Here is a 20219-nt window from a genome sequence, read left to right on the forward strand (position 1 = left end):
TCCTCGGTGCTTCACGATTCCTCGCTGCAGATTCCACACCACGTTTGTCCAGACCACTGTGGAGACTGACTCTGCGGAGAGGTTTTTCAACGGCCAGTCCGATCCCAAATTGCAGAATAAAAGTTTGTCTAGTGTTGATGTTTAGAGTGGCTCGGGGTGCTATGTGAGAAACAGGGAATCTATAGCGAATCGTAAACACCGGAAATAAAAATGCTTCTTCTCTAAGGCTTAGAACCCTAACGTCACTTCCGGCAACAATAGGAAACGTCAAAAGTCGGACAGTCGGCAGCTCTGGCTGCTGCAGCTTGACGTGCGCTCAGTTCAGAGGGATCCTGTGCTGCTTCTGGTATTCTCACTGCTGATACCTCCACCGGCGTGAACAAGTAAAAGTTTGAACCGGCTTCTCCATGGCCTGGGCACCAGTTCCTGGCTGAGCCTTTTTTTTTTTTTTACTAAAAGTCCCCGCCCAGAGGCCGATTCGTCGCGGCGGCGGTGGGGATCGCAGGTCGCTCAGGTACAAGAGATTTCAGAGCTCTTGCCTCTTTTCTCTGCATACCCTTACTTTTCTTCTCGAAAATAAAGACAACCGGTGTTTGCCAGTTGGCAGAAACTTGCCAACCAGCAAGACTTTGGGACCAATGGCAGCGCAGAGCACTTTGAGTGACAGCTGTAATGGCTTGTTAAAATGTGGAATCTGTATCAGGAGGCGGGAGTAGGTGTGTTCCTTGTGTTTCTAGGCCATGGAGTATATAGGTTAACTTGGGACCCCAGGTGGTGTCTTAGCCTCGTTATGAAATAAAGACGAGAAATGGCAAAGATTACTCTTTTCTAGCCCAAGTGTTGCTTTTCAAGTAGAGTGTTTTCTTGATGCATAGGCAGTTTTCAGTTCTTTACTTACTTTTCAGTAATATGAATGCAAACACTTTTACTTAAGGACATGATGGCTTTGCCAGGTGCTTCAGCCATCAAACTTGTGTTAGAAATTTGGCAAATTCTTAATTTGTCTCTTGTTTGTTTCTTTGTAACTGGTCTCTGCTCTCTTCTATGTCGGGTGTTCCAATTAAATATTAGATGAAGTTACATAAATTCGAATCCTCATTGAAATTTTTTGTTTTTATTTTTAGGTTCTGTATATAGTTAGTAATTTAATAACTGAGTCTACTTATTTTAACAAATTGAATTTTTATTTTCAAGGATCCTAGATGTTTCTCTCCAAATCAGTATATGATGATCTTTATTACTGCAAAGTGAAGCTAATTTATGTTTTTCATTTCTGCTTTCCTTGTCCTTTTAATATTTGGAGTATGGTAACCATATTTATGAGATAGGAGGGTTTTTACCCCCTAAGAAAATGGCTTACAAAATTGAGCAGATCTGAGAATGAAGGAAAAATTTTATTCTCTTTTTCCAGTTGAGTAGGAAACTTCCCATTTTTAGCCAGTTAATTTGATAATTTGTCTGAGGTACTGTGTTAGTTATCAATTGCTGGGTAACAAATTACTCCAAAATTTAGCAGCTTAAACCAACAAATGTTTATTATCTCACAGTTTCTGTAGGTCAGAAATTTGGTTACAGCTTAGCAAAGAGCCTCTGACCCAAGGTCTTTCATGAGTTTGTAGTCAAGCTACAGTTGGGGGCTGTGATCTCATCTGAAGGCTTCACTGGGGGGTAGGAGGATCTGCTTCCAAGTACACTCATATGGTGGTTGGTAGGCCTAGGTTCTCCACACATGGGCTTTTCACACAGTGTGGTAGCTGCTTTCCCATAGGGTGAGCAATAGAGAGTACCCAAGACTGTCCATAGTCTCTTATAACCTAATCTCAGAAGTGGTATCTCACCACTACTGCCATTGTATTAGAAGTGAGTAGTAAATCCAACCAGAAGTCTTTGGGGGCTATCCTCTAGACTGCCTAACCCAGCTTGGCTGATAACTTTTAAGAGTTACTAGATAGGAATAACTGATCAAAAATGCATCAAAGAGAAATGTAGTCAGACAAGAAGCAATGCCAACTTGTAAAGAAATAAGTTTGTGCAAGCATTATCTCTCCTGGAAAAAAGTTTTTGTTTTTTGTCTTTTTTTCCCCCTACTAATTATCTGAAGAGGGGTTTACTATTTTCCTTGGAAATTATGCCTCATGAGGGATTATGTGCATGAGAGGAATGTTTGTATTTTTAGGGTCTACATGAGCAAAGCATATCACAAGTGGAGATTGTGTATTCCTTACCCATTGCCATTTTATATGGTTGACACTGTACCAAAATTAACATGAGCAAAGATAGCTCTTAAGGAGGAAAGAGGTTAGAAAAGCTAGAGGTAATGCTTTTCTAGTATAGAAAGAATGCAAGTCAGTGGCAGTCTTTATGTTGGTGTGAGACCAAGTAAGGATGGAAGAGGTATATCTTAGAATAGACATGTGTTTTTCATGTCTGTTTTCATCATTATTCTTAGGTGGCACGTACCGCCTTAAATCAGCATTACCTGGCTGTCCATCATCAGCATAGCTTTTGTCAGGGAATCACAGAACCTTACAAACTAAAGGTACAGGCTTTCAGGGCTTGTTGTGACACTATTTTGGCTGTGATCTACAGTAAAACTTCATATGCTTCTTCCAGGTTTGAAAGATGTTGTAAAGCCTTACCTGTTAGTAAAGTATTATTCAGGTTTATCTTTTATAACTTAAGTGCTTAACACCAGCCTGCATGTGTCAATTCTCAAATTATAAGTTTGGCTTTTAAATTGAGATTCCCTGTCAGGTTTACATATTTCATTTATAGGTTACAGCCAGTTAACGAATGTGATTTTGGGCCCTTATATATTTGCAAAATTTTAAACAGATGCTTGAGAAAATAACACAGTTGAAACACTTCCATCCACAATACCTTATGATAAAACTGCTAAATAAGCTAAAACACACATTATAATTTATTATATATGATCAGTTTAATAGGGAATTTTTGTGTTTACTGTGCTTTTGTGTAGATTAAAAGACATTTTCCTCTTTTAACAATATAAAACCATTGATTTACTGAGAGATTATCTTCTTTGATCACAGTGCATTGAAGTTAGTCATTCAAACTTATGATTTTAGTTTACTACTTATCCAAGTGCTATATACAACTGTTTTTTCTACATTTTGATTCAAATTTGGAAACGGAGGTTAATCCTTTTTCTGGCCTGTGATTAATGCATCAGAATCATTAATACTGAAGTCTGTGAAACATACATCTAACTCATTGCTTTCTCATTGAATTATTTTACTATTTTAAAACAACTTTAATGAAATATATCTACTTCTAGGAATTTGTATTCCCTGTTTCTTTTTTTCTCATTTTGTTTTTTTGACAAATTTATTGGTATATATTCTGTAATAAAACTAAAACATCCTGACTTGAATAAGTTTACATTGTATTTGGGACAAATACTTTAGTGACATAGAGATGATAAAAGATATCTGTGGTTTCAAGTTTAGGCATTAGGTTTAGTCATGAACATAGGGAAAAAGAGACAGAAAGAACAGATGCTTATACACACACACACACACACACACACACACATACACACACATACACCCCTGCATCACCTCTTCATTTTACTTATTTATTTTTAGGATTTTTTTTTTCTCATTTAATTTTTATAGAATCATAGAACTTTACAGTTAAAAGAGACCTTAGGGATTGATTGTTAGGTTCAAAACCCTTGTTTTACAGGTGAGGAAACTGAGACATAGAAATTTAAGTGACTTTTTCAATACGGTTAATAAAGAGAAGGAACCTGAATCAAATCTAGGTTTTGTGTCTGTCTCTTTTCATTACTAGATATTTTCTCATCTCATTTCTGACTTTCCTTATATTCAGGCCTCCCTCAATATTTTAATATCTTGTTTTATTTGTCTAAAAGCTATTCAGTGAGAATTACAGTTTTTGTTTTGCTTTGTTTTTTAATTCCTCAATTCTCATAGGGATGGCCATTTTCTTTAGTGAGCATGGAGTGTGGTGTGCCCCAAGGAGGTGGGTTGAGATATGCTGCTGTGGCAGTTGTTGATTACCAGGGGTTTGAGTAAATAGTGCAATTAAGTAAGAACCAGTGTAAGTAACAATAATGCTGGTAAGAAGTATAATTGTTTTTACTTTAAAAGTTAAAGCAGGTGAGAAGTATGATAAATTTATTTTATTTAAAGATTAAAACAGTGGGCGCATTTGTTGCAAAACAAGCCCCCGCAAAATAAATAAGACTAAAATTCTCAGCTTATTTGATTACATTTAAATGACACATTTTAATTTTTGCATTTGTTTAAATTCCATTTGGTAACACTCATTATAGAATCAAATTAAAGAACTGGAAAAAAACTTCAGAAAGTAATATTATAAATCTTTCTGAATTAAAAAAAAAAAAAAAAAAACGTACAAATGGTATGCTTTTTAGTAACACAAACTGCTCTTGCAGGACCAGATCTTTAAATTTAATGAGTAGGGTTTTTTTTATGTGTTTAATGTACCTTGTGACCTCTTAGTACTTAGCTATTTCCCTTTTCTCCTTAGAAAGACCTCCTTGTGGGCTTACCCTTCCTTCTTTCTCTACAGTTGTTGCCATTCAGTTTTAGGGGTGTGATTGGTTATCATGTTTTTTTCTTTTCCCTTTTTTTCTCTTTTTTTTAATTTCTCCACCTAGTGTGTTCTAAACTACTTTGGTGGTCTGTTCTTTTGGAAGTAGAGAAATAAATGCTGGACTGCCCATTTGATTCTAAATGTATTGTGGAAAATATTTTCTCACAGAATTTCTCATGTTCTTATGTCATTGAGTAATATCACATCATTTAAAGATTTTTAGAACCTAAAATAATCAATCTAGTTGTTACTTTCTAATTGAAAAATATTGAAAATCTCTAAAAAGGTAAAAGTAAGTGAATTTTCTTATCTTTAAGTCTTAATAAAATCAGCATTTTAGACATAACACTTCTGGCACACATTTTAGATCTTTATCTGAGATAAGAAATTTCTTATTTCTAAATTCCACTCTTCAGATGTTTAGGAATTACTGAAGAAAACTAACTTTTTATAATGAGTTATTTTATTTTTTTTTTATTTTATTTTTTTTTTTTTATTTAAAGATTTTATTTATTTATTTGAGACAGAGAGAATGAGAGAGAGAGAGCACATGAGAGGGGGGAGGGTCAGAGGGAGAAGCAGGCTCCCTGCTGAGCAGGGAGCCCGATGCGGGACTCGATCCAGGGACTCCAGGATCATGACCTGAGCCGAAGGCAGTCGCTTAACCAACTGAGCCACCCAGTTTGTCATTAGGCTACACCCGCTCCTAATGTCTACATTTTAAAACCTCAAAAATAAAGTTGTGAACAATATTAAGGATCTGATTTTCTCAAAATTCTCTGGTGGCACAGCTATTTGTCAATCCTCCCATACCAGTGATTTAACAGTGTTTGCTCAGGAAGAGACTTATGGAAGTGGTTTGCTTCAAACAAAAGTATTTAAACAAGAATGCTTTTTTGATCCCACAGACTCATTTCTATTTTTCCCATCTTCCAAGTGTATTTTCTACTTAAGTGGTATGTAAACCATTCTTTATTACGTAGAGTCATCTCCACAGCATGTGCTCTTTGAATGCTTGGTGCCATGGAATTACTAAAAGCACTAGTGCAGTTACCTTTTTCTTATAGAATAGTATTTTATTTGATGTTTAATTTGTTACCTAGAGACATTTTGATTAAAGTTGCTTCACGGTTTACAGATAAGCTTTATACTAGATATACCAACAGCTATTAATAAATCCTATCTCATGTTTTTGTGGAAATACTCTACTCTTGAAAAGAGAACAAGACATTACAAATACAGTCAAAAGTACTATCTATTTTAGAAACATAGCCATCTACTGGTTAAAAAAAGTGTTATGGTTCTGGGGCGCCTGTGTGGCTCAGTCGTTAAGCATCTGCCTTCTGCTCAGGTCATGATCCCAGGGTCCTGGGATCCAGCCTCGCATCGGACTCCCTGCTTGGCGGGAAGCCTGCTTCTCCATCTCCCACTCCCCCTGCTTGTGTTCCCTCTCTCGCTGTGTCTCTCTCTGTCAAATAAATAAATAAAATCTTAAAAAAAAAAAGTGTTATGGTTCTTATAAACTTTAATAAATTGCTGACTAGTATAGTTGTTGATTAATTTACACTGACTTTAGGTGGAAGTATCATTGTGCTATGTTATACCCTCAGATTAATTTTGTCTAAAATTGTATTTCACTTCTTAAAAATGAAAATACTACCTCCAAAATCATGTCAGAAAAGTATTGCTGTTTCTTGGATTTTGGCATTAGGAAAAAAAGTTGAGTCAGGACCTACATACTGCTTTACTAATTAAAAGATGCTTTTAGATATGTTATCTCAGTTAAGACTTACAGCAATCCTGTAAAATAGACAGGAGTAATTTCCCCCCATTTTATAGGAATCAGAAGCTCACAGACCTTGCTTGAACTATCTAAGGTCACACAGCATATGGCATAATTGGAGCTGTAACTTTAAATTCACCCTCCAGAGTAGCAGTGTCAAGAAAACTTACACATTTTTCTCAAGCAGACATCATATAGCCTACATTCCCTAATCTCAGCATAATAAAACTAGAAATAAATTTTAAAAGTCAAAGAGGCCTGAATACCTATTTTTAAAAATAGACTCTTCCAAATAATTATTACATCGATGCACAATAGAAGTTATTATTATTAATGTTGCTGTTATTTTAATAGAAACCAGGATATATAAGACTTTAGGAGATTTAAACAAACTCTGATTTTTTAAATATTTTTAATAAATAAAATCATTTCTATATGTTAGAAATGATTATTTGAAGCAATCCAAATTTACATTAGTTTATGTACTTTGATTTTTAATGAGGTAACTTTATGAATTTTCTCTTTAATGTATTTTGCATTTACATTTTTATGAGATCAAGGGGAAGGCACACAAATACCAATTCTTTAGCATTTATACCTTTACCCAATTATTGATACAGCCTATGTAAATAGTTAAAACATAGGATTTGTATCCTTAAGGATTTGTATTCCTTGATCATGTCTTCTTTTGACCTATATGGTAAATTCCATGAAGTCAGAGAGGATTCCTGGGTTTTTATTTTTTTTAATTTTTTAATTTTTAAAAATTTTTTAAAGATTTGTTTATTTTAGAGAGAGAGCGAGCACGAGCAGGGGAAGGGGCGGAGGGAAAGGGAGAGAGAACCTTAAGTAGACTCCCAGCTGAGCCGCAGAGCCCTACCTGGCTCTCAGGACCCTGAGATCATGACCTGAGCTGAAAGCAAGTGTCAGCGCTCAACCGACTGAGCCACCCAGGCACCCCTGATTCTTTTTTTAAAGCAGTTTATTCAGGTATGATTCCCATACCATAAAATTCCCCCATTTTAAGTGTACAATTTTGTTCCCCCTTTTTTGAGGTTATTGTGGATGCACATGCAGTTTCAAGAAATACACAGAGAGATCTCTTGTACTCTACCTAGTTTCCATGGATGGTAACATTTTGCAAAACTGTAATGTACTATCACAACTCAGATGTTGACATTAATACAGTTCATCTTTTTTATTCATATTCCCCCAGTTTTATTTTTACTCCCATGTGTAAATGGGTATGTGAAATTCTGCACAGGTTCACATACCTGGCACCACACATAAGATACTGAACAGGTTGGACACCACAGGGATCCCTCGTGCTACCTTTTTACAATTAGACCCGCTTCCCTCCTGGGTAATGATGGTGAACATGTTACCACATGCTTATGTGCCATTTATTATATCCTCTTTGGTGAAATATCTGTTCATGTCTTGTGTCCCCTTAATTGAAATTTTTGATTTCTTTACTTGATTTTTGAGCATTGTTTTGTTTATGTAAGCTAGATACTAGTCCTTTGTCAGATATGAGGTTTATATAAGCTAGATACTAGTCCTTTGTCAGATATGAGGTTTATGTAAGCTAGATACTAGTCCTTTGTCAGATATGAGGCTTTCAGATATTTTCTATCAGTCTGTACATAGTTTGTGTTTTCATCTTCACATGGTTTTTCAAAGAGAAAGTTTTTGATTATAGAGGTACACCTTGTCAGTTTTTACTTTTATGGATCATGTTTTTGATGTCAAGTATGAGAACTCTTTGCCCAGTCCTAGATCCTTAAAATTCCCTTCTATGAATTTTAGAAAAAATTAGAAAAGGTTTTACAATTTTATGCTTTACATTTAAGGCCATGATGCAATTTCATTTAATTTTTAAAAGATATGTGAAGTTTAGGTCGAGGTTCATCTAAATCAGTTTTTTTATCATTGTTCATCATTCATCCATTTGTTCACTCAACAAACATTTACTGAGCACTTTATAGATCTAAGGCACTGTTTGGTACGGATTTATCCATGTAGCCTATTGTGTGGAATCAATTCCTCGTCTTAGTACTTATAGTCAGTTTTTACTTTGCATGTTACTATGTTAACTGAAACGAGCATATTAGAGATGTGGCCTTGCCTTGCATGGTCTCATGGTCACTATTAATAGTTAGCACAATACTGTACAAAGCAAGGACTACCTCTATACAGGCATACCTAGGAGATATTGAGGGTTTGGTTCCAGACCGTCACAATAAACTGAGTATCACAGTAAAGCAAATCAAATGAATTTTTTGGTTTCTCAATGCATAAAAAAGTTGATCACTCTATACTCTGTAAGTGTGCAATAGTATTATATCTAAAAAGTGTACATACCTTAATTAGAAAATACTTTATTGCTAAAAGATGCTAACCATCACCTGAGCTTTTGGTGAGTCATGATCACTGATCACAGACCACCATCACAAATACGATAATGAAAAAGTTTGTATTGGGAGAATTACCAAAATGTGACACAAAGTGACAAATACTGTTGGGAAAATGGCACTGATACACTTGCTTGATGCGAGTTTGCCTCAAACCTGCAATTTGTTAAACTCACTATCTGTGAAGTATAGTAAAGCAAAACACAATAAAACAAAGTCTGTGTGTATATACATTTTTAAAATTTTTATTTCTTTTAATAAATTAAAAAACTTAAAAGCACAATATGATAGGTGAGTTCCAAAAGGATTGTCTTAATGAACATGTTTGAGTAAATATTAGTATTCTATAATTAATATGCTTAAAATATGAATCTCAACAATTGTAACATTGATTTTAAAGATCTAAAAAATTAACATGCTATTCACAAAGCACTTTAAAATTTAAATTACTGTTGTTGTAAAGATCTATAGTAGAAATTTCCTCTTATTGACAGATTTATTTTGTGATACTGCCAAAAGGAACTTTGACATGTTGAATCTTCCCATGAAGTCTTGACGTTTTCATTTCTAGAAACGATTGTGATAAAGATGATGGTAGTACTTAAGTACTAGGACTTAAGACAAAAAGGTATCTCTGTTATCACTGACTGATGACTAAGTACTTGACCTTACTTGCCAAACTTTTTTTTTTATATATAGTATGTAAATGTAGGCCAAGTTAGCTGCTGCTTCTTACTTTATATATTTACTAATTTTTTCTACTAGCAAAGGTAAATGGCCTCTCCCCAAACTTCACAGATCTTAAATTAATGAAATTTAGAAGCAAGACTATAATGACTCAGGTAATTAAATCCAAAATAATTGGGTGTACTCTGAAATGGAAAAAGCAACGTAAGATTATCATTTAAAGAGGGTTGCGAGATGAATACAAAACTACCTGTTATTATAAATTACCTGCTGTGGGCTAGGTTCTCTAAATGTTATACACTCTAAGTCCCATGGGATAAGAATTATCCATTATTGGGACACCTGGATGGCTCAGTCGGTTAAGCATCCATCTCTTGGTTTTGGCTCAGGTCATGATCCCATGGGTCATGAGATCCACCCCGTGTGGGCCTCTGTGCTGGGCATGGAGCCTGCTTGAGATTCTCTCTCTCCCCCTGCCCCCCCACAACACAAATAAATCAATCTTTAAAGAAAGAACTATCCATTATTTTACTGATGAGGAAAATGAAGACCACAGACTGTATGTGAATCAGATTCTGTGTTCGAGTTTGAGCCAGATCTTTTTTCACATCAAAGCCTATGAGAAGAGAAGCTGCAGCTGGGGACAACAATGGAGGTAATAAGCAGTGACGGAAGAGATGAGAGCCAGTGATGAAGAAACAGATGGTAGATTGCCTTTGCCATCTGTGGGCTCTAACAGTTCTGGGCATAAGATTTGGTGGTTAAGAATAAAGTCTTTGGACTCAGACCTAAGTTTGAATCCTAAATTTTACATTTGCCAGCTAGGAGATCTCAGGCAAAGTTGCTTAACCTCTCTGGATCACAGTGTCCTAAGGTATAAAATTAGAATAATAACTTCTACCTATTAGGGTTGTTGTGAGGATTAAAATGAGATCACATATAAAGCTTTAATGGAGTGCTTAGCACAGAGAAAGTATTAAATGGTGGTTTATAGTACAAAAACAATATTATTAATATCTTTTATTAGATATTATATACATAATATGTACAGGAGGGAACACAGCCAGGAATTCCAAGCCTTAAATATGAACACAGAAAGAGTTAAAAGGGGTATTTTTTTCCAACTTTCTTTAAAAAAATTTCCTCCATCCTTTAAAAATTTTGATCAAAAATGGCAAAAATAATTCTTGCTATTTTGATATTTTCTTTGATAGGAGTCTCCTACTTCTCTTAAGCCATAATGCTGGGCATTTATTTCCTTAGTGATGGTTTTCAGTGTGTATTACACTAAACCCTCGAGCGGTAGTTTGGAACTACGTGCACATCTAACAAAAAATTTTTTCAAATTCACAAGCCTGGATTCCACACCAGATTTCTGTTTACAGAAAAGTTGTAAGAATAATGTAAATAGCTAGTATATACTCTTTACCCATATTCATCAATTTGAAAATTTTTCCAACATTGCTTTATCACTCTCTCTATAGAGAGATAGATGTTACTATTCTGAACCATTTGAGACCAGGTTGCGTATATTATGCCCTAACACTTCAGTGTGTTTCCTAAGAACAAGAATATACTGCCATACAGCCACTGTACAGTTATCAAATTCAGGAAATTTAACATTGATACAATATTTTATCCAATCTTCATCCCATAGGTCTAGTTTTCAATTATCCCAAAAATGTCCTTGAACTTTTCCTCAGCTTTTCTTTGGCTTCACAGCATTTTTGAAGATAAATTCTGTCATTTTACAGACTCCATTTGGGTTCATTCCTCTGATTAGGCCTCATGTTTAGATTCAGCTTACATATACATGTTTGGCTGGAATACTGCATAATTGATGATGTGCCCTTCTCAGGGTATCATGGCCAGAGGCACATGTAGTCCATTTGTCTCTTACTGATAAATGTTAATTTTGATCATTTGGTTAAAAACTATCTTCATAATTTTGGTAATCAATGAGTAGTATGTGAGAAGATACTTGGAGATGCTGTAAATATTCCATTCTTTATCAGATTCCAGATCCAGCATCCACTCATAATTTTTGCCAGAATTATTTTTCCCACAACGATTATAAAATGATTCTTCTAACCCATTATTCCTTTTACATTTATTAGTTGACATTTTACTGTAAAGGAGACCTTTCTTTTCTCCTTTATGTATTTATTGATCATCAGGGTGAACTCATGGATCCTTTTTTTTTTTTTTTGATGGATTATAATCTATTACTGTCCTTATTTTTATTTTGATGCTCAAATTGTCCTAGGTTTGACCAGTAGGAGCTTTTTCACAATAGCTCCTAACATCCCTTTTGACATTATCTAATTGCTTTTGTTTTGTTTTGTTTTGATTTTCTTCAGCTCACTGGACATTCGTAATCTGCATTTAAGAAGCACTGTCTTAGTATTTTCTTGGTAGCCCTTGAGGGGGTCCCAAGTAGACTGGAAAGATTAAAGTTGGGAGAAGGATGTATCTTTTTGCCATATTTATATGTTACAAAGCTTCAGTTGGTTCCTTCTCTAAGCAAACTCTCAAAAATATGTAATATGTAGAGTTTATGATTTTGTTTATTAGATTAAGATTAAAATTAACTTGTTAACTTTTGCCAAAGAGTCACTGGATGAAATCAGCAAAAAAATAAGCCAAGCAATCATTGTGCAAATGCTTCAGCCACACTTTAATGATTGAACATTGGATCTTTGAGACAATAACATGTTGATTTGTAGGTGCATGCACCTGTATAGAGCTGTGGCCCTTGCTCTGGGATGGTTGGTTTGATAGCAATTATGCTGGGCCACTTATAAATGTTAGAAGAGAAGGAGAGTCGGGGAGTCTTTTCTCTAGGGTTCAATTTCTTTAGAGGAAAACCTTCTTCATTCAACCTGGATGAGGGAAAGGGGTTAGAGTATATGCCTCATCATTCTAGACACTTGATGCATGTGTGTTGAGGGATAGCTTATGGTCTGTTGTCCCATATTATTTTATTTAATTTTCATAAAGATTGTAAAAGGGCTAATCTTTTTCATTATTGTGTAAAGATGGAAGCAGTGACCCAGTAATCCCTTGATTTTTGTTTCTCATTTTACGCTCAATTATTTCCATACTTACACTCTTGTTTTTGAACCCCAAAAGCTTTCTGAGGGTTCTGCAAGGTACATAAGTTTCTGCTTAACTCTCTGCACTATTCCATACTTTCTCCTTCTTCTTCTTGGCTTCATTAGTAACCACTACTCCTTCCACTTTCATGTTACAGAAATCTGTTGAAATGTTTTGTCCACTCACCAGCCTATTTTCCCTCTCTTTTAGGCTTAAGTTTTCCCTTTTTTAAAATTTCTTTTCTCTCATTGTAATAAGAAGGAAAGATGATTAAATATATGTGCTCAATCTTTTTTTTTTTTTTTTAAAGATTTTATTTATTTATTTGACAGAGAGAGAGATAGCGAGAGCAGGAACACAAGCAGGGGGAGTGGGAGAGGGAGAAGCAGGCTTCCCGCCGAGCAGGGAGCCCGATGCGGGACTCGATCCCAGGATCCTGGGATCATGACCTGAGCCGAAGGCAGACGCTTAACGACTGAGCCACCCAGGCGCCCAATATGTGCTCAATCTTAAAATTTTAACAAGAAGTTAGGAGTTGACTATAAAAGATTTGCCCCAAACCAAGTTAGAATATTTCTTTTACTTAGTACTATCTAATTGATATCTCACAAATCATGTTAATGAGATGGTACCGTACTATATATATTTATCCTGGTCCTGGATTAAGACCTATTCCTGAAATCATGTTAGCATGAATCAAAATAATTTTATAGTTTAAGACTATTAAAATCAAGCTATGTAATACTGAAAGAGCTTTTTCAGAAGGAAAAGCAGCGTATATGCATAATAATCCTGGATGTAACAGGCCTAAAATATTGTCAGGTAGAGGTGAGACAGATCATTTAGAGGTGATAGTGGCTGTTTGTTCCATAAATGGACCTTTAGCTAAGCAAGAAGCTTTATTCATTCTTATTGATATTTTTCCAAGACTGTTTATTTTTGAAAAGTGCTGGAATGTTCCTAAAGTCATGTTAATTTCCATTTATGTTATCCTAGCTACTGTTCCATGGTAGCATAAGACTTTAGGAACACAATGTTAAATTTGAAATGTAAGATAATAAACAAAAATACGAAATTCCTTATGCATGAGATTAAAGTAATAGCTGTCTTGTTCACCTAATGTGACATATTTATCCACACTGTCACTGATTGTTCAGAGCTGTTCAGTTGAGTTACCCATCCCATAACCAGGAGTGCCAGGCTTTTGAGTCTTCTATCCATGTGAGACATTTACATATACATGCACTTACATACATGAGTACTTGTGCAAGCAGTACAGAATTGAACATAAATATTTGGCCCTTACACAAAAACAGAATGTAATAGCTCTGAGACATAGGGAGCATTACTTGACTACTGTATGAAAATTATCGAAATTAATTAAATTGATAGGCATGTTTGCATAATTCCAGGAAAATAGAAATTCTTGAATAATATTCATTTGCATGTTTGGCCATTGCTTTGAGATTCTTCATCCAACTTAAAAAGGAGTTCTGAGATTTATTTTATTTTACATTACTCATTCTCCATAAAATGTAAATTTAAACTTACAAATAGTATCTAAATCTTTGTTTATAATTATCAATCATTATCATTCTGAAAAATAAGAAAATATAGCATCCTAATTGCCTTGGTTTTTTTTTTCCCCCATAATTTTTTCTCTTCTCTGGAAGGAGGAATTTCAACTTTGAAATCTTATATGGAATTTTTGTTGGAATAATTTCTCCTCTGTAACCTACAGAATTATGAAATTTTAATTATTTCCATCAGCTGAGAAATAGTGAAGCACTGTTTCTAACTTTGGAGACCAAGAGAAAATATCTTTGCTTTCATTTTAAAGGTCCTTAGAATTTTATAAATCCTCTGAACATGATAAACTTTAAACAAAATAAATTCAAATTTGGAGGAAAAGGCATCGGGCATTTTAAATTGTATTAATTACAGTCAATCTTTCTTATTTGCAGATTTTGTATTTGTGAAGTCTTCTGCTCACTAAAATTTATGTTTATCCCCCAAATCAACACTTTTGGCACTTTCACAGTCATTCTCAGACATGCACAGACCTGCAGAAAATTTGTGTCGCTGACATGCTCTTCCCACGTAAGGTCAAATAAGGCAATGTTCTGCTCTCTTGTTTTAGCTCTCATATAGTGAACAAGTGTCCTTTTTGTAATCTATTTAGTGGCACATTTTTTACATGTTTGTGCTTTTTTGTTGATGATTTCACTGTTTAAAATGGCCCCACGCTTACTGCTGAAGTGCTGTGTAGCATCCTAAGTGCAAGAACCTAAGTGTGATGGTTCTTTAGAGAGAAAATGCCTGTGTTAGATGAGCTCTGATCAGCTTTGGTGAGTTCAGTGATAATGAATCAATAGTGTATATTAAACAAGGTGTCTTTAAACAGAAACACTCATAAAACAAGATTATGTATTGATCAGTTGGCAAAAATGTAGCCAGGAGCTTGCAGGAACCTAACGCCGCGTATCTCCTAGGAACAGTGGTTCAGTATTGGCTAATTCACTGTAGTGACTTTATAGAGCATAACTACCAGGAATTACAAGAATTGACCATATTTCTTTTATTTGTACATGACATAGACTAACTATGCTCTTACAAGAGCATTGTTTCCTAGAAGTATCTATATTCCTCAGCCTGTTTTGAGTGAACAAATTATCAGCAGTGATTTCATCACAAAAATCCATATTTACAACAAAACTATTCATTTCAAATACAAAAAAATACTTTTGTGTTTAATTTTTTTCAATTTGAAACTCTGTATATTCAATGATTCCACTATGCAGCTTGGTATTTTTTGGGCTGAATTCCTGGCACAAATGACAGAGTACTGTAACTTTTATAATGTTATGTTTTAATTTTGAAAATCTTTATACTAAGATTTTATTAAAACTTTAATAAGAAATCTGAAGATTGTATACTTTGAAGTCAGATTTTGATTCAAACACCTATTTTAAAGAATTTTGAAATCATGTAAGAGCCCAGCATGAAACTCTGCCATATTTTGTATCTTGTAGAGCCAGATGTTGACCCATTACTACTAATAATAACACAAGAATCTGTTTCATGTCATTGTTATTGGCACTATCATAATACATGCTGAGGTTTTAAATTTTTTGTGAAACATAATACAGGCTTTTTTGTTTTTCAGGTTGGGGTTTGTTTGTTTGGTTGGTTTGGCCATCAATTATAAAAGAATTGCATTTATGAGCAAAAGAATAACCATGGCTGAAATACCAAGTAACTAAAGGAGATGAAGAATTGTGTGTATCAATATGAACAAATGAGTTTATTCAGCAGGCATAACATCTGCACAACTGAAGTATCATTAAATTTTACCAAGTTCTTCTCATTTTCATTTTATGAAAATATGATCTTGTCACAACAAATAGCTAATATTTTTGTAGCTGTGGAATGAACTTACATGCATTATCTCATTCCCAATATAACAACCTTTTGAACTATAGACATTATTATGTAATATGCAAATTATCACATTACATATGAAGAAACTAAAGCTTAGAATAGTCGAATTCCCCCAAGATCTTGTAAGTAATAACCAGTGGAGTCAGAATTTAAACTCAAGTCTGTTCGATTTCAGAGTCCACAACATTGTGCTCCCTCCATGACTTACTCTACAGCTTCTGCAATGGATATCATGTCGTTTTGAGAGTTTTATCACTTTTCTGACAGTTCCACCCACATTTCACATCACTGTTACCCTAAGGAGGATGGGGATGGAACTCTATAAACACCCTTTCCTTTCCCCAAAGCATAAATTTATGATATTAATCTTCCTCAAGAGGTTTATCATACTCTGTTTTTGCCCAGTATGAAGAACTGCTTTCAAGGGAAAGGTACATTCCAAAAGGGCAATTTGTTGTATTATTCATCAGTAGGAGAACAGAAAATGCAGTTTCCTTTCTCTGAATTATGTGTACATGAACCTCAAACTTCCACCCTCTCCATCAAGTTTTTTTTTCCCCCTCCAAGAGCCAGCTGCTAGCTTTACCTCTTTCTACCTACCGGATGCTTTCTGAATCACATTATCCAGTGCTCAATTTAAGTGATTCCCCATTAAAGTCCAGAGCCTAGGGAAATCACCCTGATTCTGTGTTCCCTAGCAACATCCCTGAGAATAACAACAGCTGCTTAACAGCTGCTTAGCCAGAAAGATGCTGCAGGGGAAATACACAGAAATTGATATTAAATGCTTTAAATCTTGAGACTTCAAACATTATAGTTACCATGTTGTATTATTTACCTTTAGTGGTACAAAAACAAAAGAGAAAAATAAATCTGATCATCAAAAAAAGGACAAGATATGCTAAATGACCTTAGCAAGCAATGTACTTCTAGATATTTTCTTGCTATGATAAACAGGGAGATAGCCATGATGGAAATAAGATAGCTTTCTTTATGATTTTGAATCTTAAAATGTTAAATTTGTGTCAATCATACTTACGTTGTAATATGATATGGCTTTGTTTAAACATTTAGCAAACTTAAAATTCCTTACAAATTTTTGTTGATAATCTTTATTTTTTCTGTTAATCATTTTTACTCTCTCTATAGTTTGCCTCTTCCAGAATGTCAAATAATTGGAATCATACATTATGTAGCCTTTTTAGATCATTTTCTTTCTCTTAGTAATATGCATTTTAAGTTTCCTCCATGTCTTTTCATGGCTTCATAGCTCAGTTCTTTTAGTTCTCAATATTTCACTGTATGTATGTACCACAGTTTATCCATTGACCTATTGAAGAATATCTTGGTTGCTTACAAGTTTTGGTAATTAGAATAAAGATGTTACAAACATTTGTGTACAGATTTTTATGTGGACTAAGTTTTCAACTTATTTGGGTAAATACCAGGGATCACAAATGCCAGATCATATGGTAAAACAAACTGCCAAACTGTTTTCCGAAGTGACTGTACCATTTTGCATTCCCACACCTTTGCCTGCACTTGGTGTTGTCAGTGTTTTGGATTTCAAGCATTCTAATATATGTGTAGTATTTATTATCTCGTTGTTTTGATTTGAGATTGTAGAATAACACATGATGTGGAGTGTCTTTTCATATGTTTATTTACTACCTATAAATATTTTTTGGTGAGACATCTGTTGATCTTTTGCAAATTTTTAAGTGGGTTGTTTTCTTATTGTTGAATTTTAAAAGTTCTTTGTATATTTTAGATTCCAGTCCTTTGTCAGATAAGTGTTTTGCACATATTTTCTCTGGCTCTGTGTCTTGTCTTTTCAATCTTTTAATATCCTATATTAAAAATACAAATTTAACTATTATAGCCTAATCACTAATTTAAGAACTGCTACCATTATTGTGGTGTGTATTTTAGGGATAAAAGATTATTTTTTGTGGTTTCTTTGTAAAAAATTAATTTCCCCACATTTAAAAACTATTAATATGTTCCTTCTCTTTGAACTCCCCATCCCTTTATACCTTAAGCTCTTGGGATTCCAAGCAGTTCACTGTAAAGAAGAGTGAAAAATTATCCTGGACTGTTTTTCTGTTCTGATAAACAAGTAACCCGTTACAGTGGTCATTATCCAAATAATAGCCAATAGCTCAGTAAATATACATGTGGAACATACCTTTTTGAATACTGAAAAAATACATCTTTGACATTCTTTGAAATTCCTAATAATTTTTTAAAATTTCTAGTCACCTCTGGAGTTTTTTTTTCCTTTCTTTTTTTGTTAGTTCTCATTATAAACAGTTAATTAAAACTATTTTATAGATAGCCCATGCTATGAAATTTATTTTAATGATTTTATATGAAAATCAATCCCCCCATTTTTAAATTACATGCACACACATATTAATAGTCAACTCAGATTTATAAAACAAGAATATTTTGTTTGGAAAAGAGATCATGGAAGTATCTATATTAGTTAATAGCTCTTCCTGATTTCATGTTTCTCTATGAATTTATTTGCCTAGGAAAAGTTACTTATTTTAAAGCCAAGATCAGGGGCACCTGGGTGGCTCAGTCGTTAAGCGTCTGCCTTCGGCTCAGGTCATGATCCCAGGGTCCTGGGATCGAGCCCTGCATCAGGCTCCCTGCTCAGTGGGAAGCCTGCTTCTCCCTCTCCCGCTCCCCCTGCTTGTGTTCCCTCTCACGCCGTCTCTCTCTCTCTCTGTCAAATAAATAAATAAAATCCTTTAAAAAAAAAAAAAGCCAAGATCAAATAGGAAGTCTAGGCCAGTAGTTTCCTAATATTTCTATACTAGGCAGTCCAACATTTCTTAACAGATAAATGTAGAGCCGCTCTGGTTGGAGGTCAAATGAAGGTAGAGGAGACTGGAGTATGCTCTTTTCTACCTTTTCACAGGTACCTCTGAGGAATCCACAGGGCTATATGGAGAAGAACTGGAAAATTAGTCTAAATTATGATTTTTATTTAAAGCAACAACAAAACCAAATAGTCATTACTAAGCTATTTATCATGGAGTTCTAGGTGTCTAATTTATAAGGTTTCTGAATTAGACTTCAGGGCCTATGTTACATTTTATTACAGTCTACAACTTAAGTGTAGACTGGCAAGAATTAAAGGAAAAGCCTGTTTCACAGCTGTTATGCATCTGGGAGTTTGGTTAAAAGGGGCTAGCTTAGCTTAGCCTGAGTTGTGATAAAAAGCAGGGTCTAGAGGCCTTTTAACTAAAGTCCTGTGCTCTGATCAGAGCTGTATTTAATACTGGCCCATAAGTCCACATAATTATAACTTGTAAGAGTCTTTAGGACATCAGTAACTTTTAAATCTTACCATGTGAAAAATGATTATGTCACCTGTGGACTCTAAAAGTAGTTAGCAAACTGGGATAAAGGTGATGATCAAATCAAAGATTTCTGCAACTTTCTCTGTCCAAGTTTTGTACTTAGGATGTTCCAGCTATTCTTTGTAATATACCACTCCTTTTTTTTTTTTTTTAAAGATTTTATTTATTTATTTGAGAGAGAGAGACTGAGAGAGAGAGCACATGAGGGGGGGAGGGTCGGGAGGGTCAGAGGGAGAAGCAGACTCCCTGCCGAGCAGGGAGCCCGATGTGGGACTCGATGCGGGACTCGATCCAGGGACCCCAGGATCATGACCTGAGCTGAAGGCAGTCGCTTAACCAGCTGAGCCACCCAGGCGCCCTATACCACTCCTTTTAATGTACTTTAATGAGGAATGTTAATTCTGGTAAATTAATGCTTCGTGTCACAGTTGACCTTACTACATTCTGGCTTTCTCCCAGGCTTGCAGATGGGTCAGGGGCTGTGGAGAGTGGCCAGAAACCAGCAGCTACAGCAAGAAGGTTATAGTGAGCAAGGCTACCTCAGCAGAGAGCAGAGCAGGAGGATGGCTGCCAACAACATTTCTAACACCAGTCATCGTAAACAAGTCCAAGGAGGCATTGATATATATCATCTTTTGAAGGCACGGAAATCTAAAGAACAAGAAGGATTCATTAATTTGGAAATGTTGCCCCCTGAGCTAAGCTTTACCATCTTGTCCTACCTGAATGCAACTGACCTCTGCTTAGCTTCATGTGTTTGGCAGGACCTTGCAAATGATGAACTTCTCTGGCAAGGGTAAGTTCATCGTAACATCTTTA

The 20219-nt window shown here is 35.0% G+C and overlaps 1 protein-coding gene across 1 annotated transcript in view; it reads left to right on the forward strand.

Moving 5' to 3' along the window:
* Window positions 1-169: 169 nt before the first annotated feature.
* Window positions 170-20219, forward strand: part of FBXO8 (F-box protein 8) — a 47799-nt gene continuing 27749 nt past the window's right edge. The window contains exons 1-2 of the mRNA XM_032389014.1: window positions 170-514; window positions 19860-20196. Of these exons, the coding sequence (XP_032244905.1) occupies window positions 19868-20196 (329 nt within the window). The 5' untranslated portion in view covers window positions 170-514; window positions 19860-19867. The remainder of the gene's footprint in view (window positions 515-19859; window positions 20197-20219) is intronic.

This window comes from Phoca vitulina, unplaced genomic scaffold, assembly GCF_004348235.1.
Source record: "Phoca vitulina isolate PV1807 unplaced genomic scaffold, GSC_HSeal_1.0 scaffold53, whole genome shotgun sequence".
NCBI lineage: Eukaryota > Metazoa > Chordata > Mammalia > Carnivora > Phocidae > Phoca > Phoca vitulina.